An 11,461-nucleotide genomic window follows, 5' to 3' on the forward strand; every position below is an offset into this window, starting at 1 on the left:
CTGTTAGGTGTGTTATGTCCCTGTAAGAAGGTCGCTTCCTCAAGCTGCCTCTTGAAGAAGCTTTGGTCCATTAGCATTTGCAGCAGGTTTTTGCAGATCTTCTACAAATTTGTTGAACGGCTACATTTCTTCCACCATCTTTTGTGGGAGCAGCATTCAAGCAAATGACTTAAAAAAAAAAATCTGAATAAAACTGATAATGTTTGGTTCTGTTCAAAAGACACTAATCTAAGGTTCAGTTGGATGTTTCTCCAGATAAATGCAACACAGGCCCTTACGCCCACAACTAAACTCATCTGTTGACTTCTCAAGCAAGATAACAAGAGGTGAAAAGCATTTGTGCAGAAAGGTTTGCTGAGTTGAAATAAAAAAAATTTTTGTTATGGGGCAAATTTCCAAAATCAGAAAGGGATCAACGTTTACTTTACTGTATTTGCTGGTTGATTTAGACTCTACGCAATTAAACTCAAGCATTTCATTTCATTGAACTGATTGCAGGGCTTACAACTCAGACATCAGTCGTGAAATACATTATTTTATAAATGAAAATATACAGCAGAAATGGTTAACATTTGTTAAACATTATAACTTTTTTTTTTTTTTTTTTTTTTTTTGCGTTGAGTTATTTCAGTGATTTATCGTTTCAATGTTGATTCTCTAACGTCTGTGTTTGTGTTTATAATAACATGGCGGAAGCAGAAAATGGGTTTCTACTTGTTGGACCGAACCAAACCAACCCGAACTATCGGTGCCCACGAGACCTTCCGTAACATGACGTCAGCACCAACCAGAAGCACAGCAGACGTTTCAAACCAGCGCCGTGTATTTTTTTAGGAAGAAAAACAACGCATACGTTTTATTTAAAGTTACAAAATAATCCCCCCCTCAAGACAGCCACCCCTCCGACCGTAAACTGAACTTAGTTCGACAGCCGGAAACTGCAGAGCATTCAGGGTTTGTGATTGGCTGAAAGTTCCCCCGCGAAACTGACGTAACACACGATTTCGCGCCACATCTGTAGCAGTCGGACGCCTGTTCAAGAAGAGGTCAGAAAGCGACGAATTCGCCAGGTTTTTTTTGAAAGGTAAGCGGCTTTTATGAGCGGGTCGGCGCGGTGCTGCTCGACAGGCGGGCTGACCTGAATGCAAACAGATCGGTTTGTTTCACATAAAGCGACGTTTGAAGCCGAAAGCCAGCGAGATGGGACGGCATTGTCTCCCTACAGCCACGTGCCAAATGGTGGTCGAAGTGTTGTTGCAGCAAGAAACACCTCGGTGTTAAAAAGTCGTTCAATGCATTTTAACTATTAAGTCTGAAATATATTTCTGTGTGTTTCTCTAAAACATTCAGGGTTTAAACGATCTACGTGTTATATAAACTAAACTTCAGTTTATTTCAATTTCGTCATATTGTGTACCTGTGATGTTTACTGTGAAGGACTATGGTCAGCAGAAGCTGTTGTAAATTCACTATATAAATAAACTTTGTCTTGACTTATAACTTGTACGTTTTGTCATGCTTGCCTTTAACCATTTCGTTAATTATTGTAAAAACAACAACAACAACAAAAAAACCTATCAGGGCACTGATAAATCTAACATCCTTTTGCTTTAACAAAACGATGTTGGTGTTTTGGCAGTGCTATAACACAGCCAAACTACCCATCTGTTTTTTTAGGTTCATATTTAGCCTGTGAGGATGTAATTAAAATAAAACTGCCAAGTTTTTCCTCCATCCGTACATGCAGCTTCTCAGTTGACTTCCTTGTGGAAATTACTAAAAATATGACAATGCATATATAATTTGAATGGAATACAACCCCCCTGCCCCCCCCACCCCCCCCCAAAAAAAAATGTCATTTATATTTTAAAAAGCATGTAAAGAAAACAACAGCATGAGGTACATTGGGTCATGTTATCCATATTCTGTCCAGATCTCCCACCAACCATGTCTTCCCCTGCTTCAACACCTGGTGGCCGCAAGCGTGGAAGGAATACCAACCCTGCCACACGTAAGTTCAGCTTTTGGATTTAACTTCGGAAGAAAAATATATTCAAAGTTAACGAATCACGTTGTAACTTGAACTTGGAGCTCACTCTTATTGTTGTCTGTCATCCAATCCCAGCGAGCAGTGAGGGTCACACCTCGCCTCCTTCCCAGAGGCGCCGAGGCCAAGACTCCTCCGGTGGCGACCTGATGCCGATGCCGACATCCCCAGCCACGGACGTTCTCAGTCCGGCTGCCCCTCAGGACACCTCTCTGCTCTCCAGCCCGAGACCATCAGGTACTTTTGTGCTCATCTGTTCTTTAAACGAGAGGAAATGAAATCAGGCTAGTTGTCTAATTTAATTTCATCTATGCAGTTATGCCAAATGAAGTGGATGTAAGTTCTCCTCTGGGTTACTGGACCCCGAGCTCCAGGGTTGAAGGGACCCCGAGCTCTAGAGTTGAAGGGACCCCGCGCAGTGGCGTGCGTGGCACACCGGCCAGACAGCGCCCTGATCTGGGGTCAGTCAGGAAGGCTCCCCAGGTGGATCTTCAGTCGGATCAGGTCTGTTTCAATTAGTCGCTTTCTGCTTACGCGTTGGTGTAACACTCGGAAGTTAAAAGTTTATTTTTGTTTCCCAGCCAAGCACAGATGGTGCAGCAGCCAGCGAACCCAATGCAGGCCACAGGCTGGTGATCTGGGGGACTGACGTCAACGTTGGAACCTGCAAGGAGAAGTTCCAGGTACAGCAGATTAAAACTGTCAGCCGCTGACCGATATCTTTTGGTACTGGAGATTGACTGGGTATTGTAACGTCATTGTTCCTGTAATTGTAGAGGTTTCTGCAGAGGTTCATTGACCCGACCTCCACTGAGGATGAGAACGCTGGTCTGGATCTGAATGAACCGCTATACATGCAGAAGCTAGAAGAGGTGGTGTATTTATTTAACTCAGAACCTTCGCACAGTTATATCAGGAATCTTTGATTATTTATTTTTCTCCTGTCTAAAGTTGACTTTTCTCTGTGAATCTGTCAGATCAGTGTTGTTGGTGATCCCGTCCTGAACGTGAACTGTCGACATGTGCAGTCTTTTGATGCGGAGCTGTACAGACAGCTCATCTGCTATCCACAGGTAAAGAATCCCAGGTTTTTAGAACCCTGATCCAGATTCTGACCTTCATCTAAATATCAAGTCGGCAACTTTTAAAATCCAAAAAGCATGTTTTTTGTTTGCACCTACTAAATTAAAACTATCTAAAGAACATTTTCCTTTGTTTTAAGTTTTACAACAAAGAAAGCCTCAGACTTTTCTAAATGAGAACATAAATAAAAATTTAGTAATGAGCATTGTTTACATTCAAGAGACATTCATTGATGCTGAACCTCTTTTTCAAAATTTCTTTTAATCATCGTAGGTCTCAAAACATTGGTCTTCTCACATCAGTTTTTGGCCAAAGTTATTAAGTGACTCCATGTTCAGGCCAGAGAGCCTCATAAAGGTTTGGAGCCACAGCTTTGTGGGACCCCATAGCCCTGCAAGGAGGAACAAAGTGTTTTTATTTTTTACTTTTCTTTAAGGATTTTCTTGGGCCCTGCTGTATTTTTCTTCTCCAAACTTAGTGAGGTCCTGCAGGACTTAACAAGGATCCTGGCAATATTTGCTTTTTGCACCAGAGGAGGATCTCACGAGATTCTGTACAGAATCCTGCTGTGAATTTTATCTTCCAACTTCAGCAGGATCCAATAAAATTCTGAAGGGTTCCTGTGGTCGTTTTCTCTTGGAGGTTTTTAGGAATTTCTTATGTCTTTGGCTGGATCTTTATTTGGCAAAAGTTCTAAAGCATTTTCTGCTCCTTCATCCGTGCCATCATTCACTCAGACATTAACAAAGGTTAGACAATTAGTCTAGTAATATTTACAGAATATAAACAAACTTCTGTTATTGTTTACATCTTTTTAGATCTTCATATAGTATGTAGGTTATTTTAAATGTGTTCTATGTCTGCAGGAAGTCATCCCCACCTTTGACATGGCGGTCAACGAGCTTTTCTTTGAGCGTTTCCCCGACTCTGTCCTGGAGTACCAGATCCAGGTCCGCCCTTACAACGCCCTGAAGACCCGGAACATGAGGAGCCTTAACCCAGAAGGTGCGCCCTCAATGACTCACCAGATGAACATGCATACAAAGTATTCTATCCCATATTTAGTGTGGGCTTTCTGTGAACTGTGACGCATCGCGTCCTGTGTTGCGTTTCTCCTCCACAGACATCGATCAGCTGATCACCATCGGCGGGATGGTGATCCGCACCTCGCAGCTCATCCCCGAGATGCAGGAGGCATTCTTCCAGTGCCAGGTGTGCGCCTTCAGCGCCCGGGCAGAGGTGGATCGCGGCCGGATCGCCGAGCCAGCCGTGTGTCGCCATTGCAACACCACCCACAGCATGGCGCTCGTTCACAATCGCTCACTCTTTTCAGACAAACAGATGGTGAGAGTTCGGTTGGTGGGCAGATTGCTCACCGTCTTCGACGCCTATTCTCAGAGCGTGTCAGGTGGTAATTAGCAACGCGATGGCCAAGGTCGTGACATCTGTTTGTTTGTTGATCAGATCAAAATCCAAGAGTCCCCCGAAGACATGCCTGCAGGCCAGACGCCGCACACGACTATTGTGTACGCTCACAACGACCTGGTGGACAAGGTCCAGCCGGGGGACAGAGTGAACATCACGGGTCAGTTCTATTAAATTTCCCATTGATATCTGCAAATATTTTGATGAATTTGATTTTGTACCAAAGCAAAAGTGCTTAAAAACTTTTAACTGTTTTGACGTATTAAATTTGATACTGAATTTGAAGCTTGTAATGGAAAATGTCTTCAAGTCATAGGAAATGTACACATAATTTCAATATATATTTTTATTTCACTCAAAATCAGATGCACAATAGTTTAATTTGAAATAAGAAATGAAGATTTCTCTATATTTCAACTGCTCCTTTAAGTTGCTCTTCTTTTTTGCACAGGATAATCACGTTCAGTGATCTCGGTTCTTTATTTCAGTGGTCACGAGTCATTTTCTGTTTCTATATTAGTCACTGTAATAATATAAATACATGAAGTTTATTAGCTCTGGTTGTATTAAAATAGAACACTTTTAAACAATATGATACAAATATCTTTCATGCTTCATGTCAAACCTTTGGCAGGTACACTTCAGCATTTCCAGATAAACTCTTTTGCATTCAAATTATTTGCATCTTCTTTGAATTTGGTTCTTAGCAGCTGATTCTAAACTAAAATGGCGTCATATTTAAACATTGCTTGTTCTTACTGCTGCTGTTCACTCCTGGTAAGTTTTTGTCACCCTAAAACCACAAACTTTAAGACACTTTATTGGGCTTTTTTTTGTTAGATCGACACAAAACAGTACATGACTCACTGCCTCTTTTTTTTTTTTTTTTTAAAGAATATATCCTCACCCTGACTCTCTCCCCTCATTGAATGCAGGTATCTACAGAGCGGTCCCAATGCGCGTTAACCCCCGTCAAAGCAACGTGAAGTCAGTCTACAAAACTCATATAGATGTCATCCACTTCCGTAAGACGGATGAAAAGCGCCTGCACGGTTTGGACGAAGAGGCCGAGCTGAAGCTGTTCACTGAAGACCGCGTGCAGACCCTGAAGGAGCTGGCGGCCAAACCCGACGTTTACGAGCGCCTCTCCTCGGCCCTGGCGCCAAGCATCTACGAACACGAGGACATCAAGAAGGTGAGTGGCGGAGAGCGAGCAAGGCTAGAATCCTAAGGTGTCTGTGGCGGCCTTTATTGGTTGCCTCACCAATCTACTTCTCCCAGGGAATATTCTAGAACAGGGGTGTCAAACTCCAGTCCTCGAGGGCCACTGTCCTGAGTTTTTCGATGTGCCACATATACAAAACACAGGAATGAAATGGCTTAATTACCTCCTCCTTGTGTAGATCAGTTCTCCAGAGCCTTGCTAATCACCTAATTATTCTATTCAGGTGTGGTGCTACAGAGGCACGTCTCAAAGTTGCAGGACACCGGTCCCCCAGGACTGGATGTCCTGTTCTAGAATGTTATTAATTTCCCACGTCTGCAGCAAACAGGCATGGGAGCATGCAAGATTTGCAGAATGCTTATAGATGTTTATTCATTCCTTCCTTCATCTAATGGCCTGAATATCAATTTCCACTGCAAAATGTTCAGCTTCTGTTAACTTACCAATGGCTCATAAAAAGAAATTGGGGCGGCTAAATATTAATGTTGCAGTGTAATTCAGAAAATCAACAGCATTGTTGAAATTAAAATGATTTAAGAGTTGAGTAGTGCTTAGCGATACAGAAAAGTAACAAAAAGTAATTTGTTTTTTAAATCAGTGCAGAAGAACTTATTGATTTTGCTCTAAGAAAATGCTCCTGCTTTGATTAGATTTGTGTACCTTGTAGAAATACTGCTGTAATATCAAAAATGGCATTGACTGTCAATTTTAATTTTTCATATTTTTTTCAGAATTGGTAACAAGTTTAAAATTTCATACTGGTGACGACCCCATCAGAAACACATTTGTTTATATTGCTTGGTTCGCAACATTGAGGACACCAGGATAGTGACGTATAACTTAAAGCATTTTTTCCCTCCATCTCTCTTTCAGGGCATCCTGCTGCAGCTGTTCGGCGGCACCCGCAAAGACTTCAGTCAGACGGGCCGGGGCCACTTCCGGGCCGAGGTCAACATCCTCCTCTGCGGAGATCCCGGCACCAGCAAGTCTCAGCTGCTCCGGTACGTCTACAACCTGGTGCCCCGCGGCCAGTACACGTCGGGGAAGGGCTCCAGCGCCGTGGGTCTCACCGCCTACGTGATGAAGGATCCGGAGACCAGGCAGCTGGTCCTGCAGACGGGCGCCCTGGTGCTGAGCGACAACGGCATCTGCTGCATTGACGAATTTGACAAGATGAGCGACAACACGCGCTCGGTGCTGCACGAGGTCATGGAACAGCAGACCCTCTCCATCGCCAAGGTGCGTTTGGCGGGCTTCTCAACGTGTGCAGAGCGGAAGACTGAGCTCAGGCGTTTATGTGGGGGGAGGGACTCCAAAAGAGACTTAAGTTTCCTATTCGCTTTCCGCAGGCGGGAATCATCTGCCAGCTGAACGCCCGCACCGCTGTGCTGGCTGCTGCGAACCCCGTGGAGTCTCAGTGGAACCCAAAAAAGACGACGATCGAGAACATTCAGCTGCCCCACACGCTGCTGTCCAGGTAATAAGCAACCATGGTGACAAAAACTGCTTTTTATTCTAAAATCAGAATCAAAAGAACAAACTCGTCCATCAGAAATAAATCAATACAATTTTATTTGGTAGTCTAAATCTCTGCTTCCACTAAAGATAAACGTTTTCTCTGTCTTTCTAATATGTGTGTATATCCCATTCCTTTTTGCTACTTGAGAAGAAAAATGTGCCTGATTTAAATGAGTCGTTTGGCCAACTCAACCTCTTCTACTTAACCATGCCGTTAATCTGCTGCCTCTTTTTAAACCCGCTTGTCCTGCTCCGTCAGATTCGATCTGATTTTCCTGATGCTGGATCCACAAGACGAGGCTTATGACCGCAGGCTGGCTCAACACCTGGTGTCCCTTTACTACCAGAGCGAGGAGCAGATGGAGGAAGAGTTCCTTGACATGGCCGTATTAAAGGACTACATTGCGTACGCGCGGACATACATTAATCCTAGACTGAGTGAGGAGGCCAGCCAGGCCCTCATTGAGGTTTGTTTTGTTTTGTTTTGTGGGGGTTGAACCAGCTTTAACTCTCCTTTCAGGACTTATGTGCAGCATCCGTTTAGAAACTTTGGTCTTTTTTTTTAATAGTCCAACATAAATGAGTGAATGAGAAAAATGGTCTTGTACACATTTTTGTTACTTTACTTTTAGGTCTGGTACAGCAAACTGCTTAGTTTTTTTTTTCTCATCATTCTGTATAATTTAATCTTTGAATGACTCTAGCTGATTGTGGAAATTGTGAACAATAAACATCCTGCTCAAGCAAAATTTCCAATTTTTGGAGATGACGGTAAGGAAATGTGAAAAGCTAAAAGCTCTGCATAATAGCGATTCTATTCCAGGGTTTGCAACCTTTACAACCTAAAGAAACATTTTCTCTGAAGACGACCAATTAAAACTCGTTTAGTCACATCACCATTACTGATAATTTAATGTCAGCCTTTATGGAAATTCAATGCAAGTATTGCAGAAAGAAAATCAACTGCAACTATTAAAAACTCGATCTGTTGTTATATCTGTATTTTAAAATGTGAACTGGTTCCTGTTGATTTCTATCTCAGAGCCGACTGTTCCAGTCTCATGGCTGCAGCTCACCCTGCTCCTGTTTGTTTCAGGCCTACGTGGACATGAGGAAGATCGGCAGCGGTCATGGGATGGTGTCTGCCTATCCCAGGCAGCTGGAGTCCCTGATCCGCTTGGCGGAAGCGCATGCCAAGGTCCGCTTCTCTGAAAAGGTGGAGACCATCGACGTTGAAGAGGCCAAGCGGCTGCACAGAGAGGCCCTCAAACAGTCGGCCACCGACCCCAGGACCGGATTTGTCGACATCTCAATTCTGACAACAGGTAAGCAGCAGTGGTCCCTATTGTTCTGCATTCTCCCTGTGAGCCACGTCTCAGTCCACCTTATTTGTGTTTGACAGGTATGAGCGCTACGGCGCGTAAACGTAAGGAGGAGGTGGCCCAGGCACTGAAGAAGATGATCGAGACCAAAGGAAAGACGCCGGCCATGAAGTACCAACAGCTCCTCGATGACCTCAGGGGACAGTCTGAAACTGTAAGTGCTTTAAATCGACTGAAGTGTTTTGTCTGGTCGACCTTCGGGCTGTGATTCTTCTCAGTTCAGCCAAAGAGAGGCAGGTGTTTTAATTTGCAAGTCTGGTATTTCAACTGGTATCTTCTCCTCGCCCTATGTCCTTTTATATCAAAAGCTTCTGTTGGTATCACTTTCAGAATACATTTTCTAAGGTTTGAAATGCTTTCTCACTTCCTGTGTTCACTTCCTCTTCCGTCGACCCGCTTGCAGGCGATCACCAAGGAGCTGTTTGATGAGGCGCTGCGAGCCTTGGCTGACGACGATTACCTGACTGTCACTGGGAAGACCGTCCGTCTGCTCGCCTGAGGCGCGCCGCGATTTCAAACCCCGTTTCAATGTGTTTTTGTACAAAGTAAGAAAAGTTTGAGTAAAAACAACAATTTATCGTTCTGATATTTAAAAACATGGTCAGAATTAAACCAGTCACTCTGAAGGTTTGGATTAGTTTTGCATGGAAAAGATGGAGTGGAGTGGAGGCTTGTTAACAAGTACATACAGAGGCTGATGTAGTAATATTAAAATATATATTCTGTTTGTTATAAATTTTGACGTAAACTTCTTTTTCTCTGGTGTTTGAGTAGTTCAAATTTAGCTTGCTTAAACTTGTATTAAAAGAAAAATAAAATGTTGCGCAAGAACTTTTTTGATTTCTTTTAAATATAGTTTGCAGTAAGTTGAAAATATTTAACATTTCTGGACTTTTGTATGTTTTGCATAATTTCCTAAGAAGAATAATCACATTTTCAGACAGTGAAATAGTCAGAAGTCTTTTGATGAGTGCATATTTTACACATCAAATTTTTTAAAATAAATTGGCTTTAGCTTCCAACAAGACTTAAAATCAATCTATTAATCTAAAAGAGGTTAGTTTACATCTTGTGTGACTTTACATCTTGTGTGACTTTATTTAAGCTCTGGAATATTTTTTTCAGACTTTAACACCACTGTTGTCTTATCAGCTGCTGCTTTAGGATGTGCTAAAGCTGCAATTTCCTGGCTGCTAACACTGGATTTACAGAGTACTGAGTGTTGAGCTTCTTTAACAAATATTTGGTTCTCAAATAGATATTTAAATATTCTATTTAAAGTATAAATCACATAAATGAACCCATGGTTTTGTCGATCACTTTTTGTTTTACATTTGGAATGCTGATGGGTTTAAAATCTACAGAAAAATATACTTTGCATTTGTTAAGCTTAACAAATGCAATGCAACAAATGTGAATGTTGAAATATGTCTGCACTTTAAAAAAAGTGCTTGGGTCATTGTAGTTTTTTGAAGAATAGCTCCAAGTACTCAAGATTGTTTTTCCTGCGAAATGTTCATTATTGAGCCAACCGCATTATGAATTTAAATTGCCTTTGTCTTAAAAGAAGTGAACAAACTTTTCGCAACTTTAAAACAACGGCACAGTACAATGAAGTGCAGAAAATAATTGCATATGAAAATGGATTTGAAAAATATAATGTAAATTGAATAAAAGTGCAAAACTGTCCATGGATCTTACGGGCCATTATCAGCTTTTTCACAAATGCTATTACAGTTCTGACCTAATGAACTTCACCCCTCAGGACCAAAGTTGTATGCAGAAGAATACATAAATTAAAAACAATATTACACAAAACATAAGTAAAATGTAAATATATGTAACATAAAACGTGTAAAAGATGTAACATAAAACGTGTAAAAGATTAGATGCCAATGCATATGACTATGCATTAAAAACTAAAATGCATAATGACTTCTGTGGTGTTAGATGTTTTTTTTTTAATTTGTTTTATTTGAGCTGCTTAATCCTAGGAATAAATCATATATACAAACATTCCCAAACACAATACTGCATACAGTCCAGTGCCGTTTACGCTTTAAATCAATTCTTCCTAACAGCTTGTCTAATGATGCAAAATGTTCCTTTTTAGTTGGATCTGTGAAAGGTAACAGACATCACAAATTGACCCTTAAAGTAATATTTTGGATCCAACAAGTTGCTTTCGAAAGAGAATGATGAACTGTAGTTTATTATTCAGCTACCAAAATGTCACTGTTCCAATTTGGAAATAAATGTGTTTTTTGGTTGTTTTTTTTAAACCTGGAACTTTGTGCCCCACATGCTGTCTTAATCTTGACAAGACACGAGAAAAATTAGCCAAAGTGAAATGAGGATGAAGAACTACTGATGCCCACTTTACAGGTTTACAAAATGTATGACTTTTGGCTTAAAACTTTTGCACGGAGCTGCAGCCTTGTGAAAAGACGTCTCTATTAACAGATGCTTTTTTCTGACATTTGCTCTTTTAAAACCACTGATTGTATCTGTAACCGCATCCTGAATGTTGAAGCAAGAGGAAATGGCACGAATGATGAAAGATTAAGTTGACCAAATCATTACAGCATATATGGTTAGGTATACTTTTGTCACACAACACACAATGCTGCAGGATTTAAAACAATGCAAAATAAAGAAGATATTTTCAAGTACTTCCACAGGCCAATGCAGCAGAGGGTCTCAACCCGATGTGTTATAAAAGGTTTTTTAGTGAACTTAAACAGACTGAGATTCAGGCACAGGGTCATATTTAGAGAGTAA

General features: G+C 41.5%; 1 protein-coding gene across 1 annotated transcript; it reads left to right on the plus strand.

Annotated features, from left to right (window-relative positions):
• The first annotated feature begins 1,001 nt into the window (after nucleotides 1–1,001).
• On the plus strand, nucleotides 1,002–9,728 carry mcm4 (minichromosome maintenance complex component 4). The gene is made up of 17 exons (XM_055032810.1): nucleotides 1,002–1,084; nucleotides 1,934–2,011; nucleotides 2,126–2,284; nucleotides 2,364–2,551; nucleotides 2,629–2,730; nucleotides 2,824–2,919; nucleotides 3,025–3,120; nucleotides 3,997–4,135; nucleotides 4,254–4,474; nucleotides 4,595–4,715; nucleotides 5,491–5,750; nucleotides 6,654–7,019; nucleotides 7,130–7,257; nucleotides 7,558–7,765; nucleotides 8,395–8,623; nucleotides 8,701–8,834; nucleotides 9,084–9,728. Exons 2-17 carry the CDS (start codon nucleotides 1,948–1,950, stop codon nucleotides 9,177–9,179), a joined length of 2,607 nt encoding a protein of 868 aa, XP_054888785.1. The 5' UTR covers nucleotides 1,002–1,084; nucleotides 1,934–1,947; the 3' UTR covers nucleotides 9,180–9,728.
• The last annotated feature ends 1,733 nt before the right edge of the window (nucleotides 9,729–11,461 follow it).

The sequence above is a fragment of the Poeciliopsis prolifica genome, unplaced genomic scaffold (assembly GCF_027474105.1).
Source record: "Poeciliopsis prolifica strain line A6 unplaced genomic scaffold, Auburn_PproV2 SCAFFOLD008, whole genome shotgun sequence".
Taxonomy (NCBI): domain Eukaryota; kingdom Metazoa; phylum Chordata; class Actinopteri; order Cyprinodontiformes; family Poeciliidae; genus Poeciliopsis; species Poeciliopsis prolifica.

Coding starts and splice junctions, on each gene's coding strand:
- mcm4 (XM_055032810.1), top strand. CDS start 1,948: ATGTCTTCCCCTGCTTCAACACCTGGTGGCCGCAAGCGTGGAAGGAAT. Junction 2,731..2,823: donor CCTGCAAGGAGAAGTTCCAG/GTACAGCAGATT, acceptor CTGTAATTGTAG/AGGTTTCTGCAGAGGTTCAT. Junction 4,136..4,253: donor GAGGAGCCTTAACCCAGAAG/GTGCGCCCTCAA, acceptor TCTCCTCCACAG/ACATCGATCAGCTGATCACC.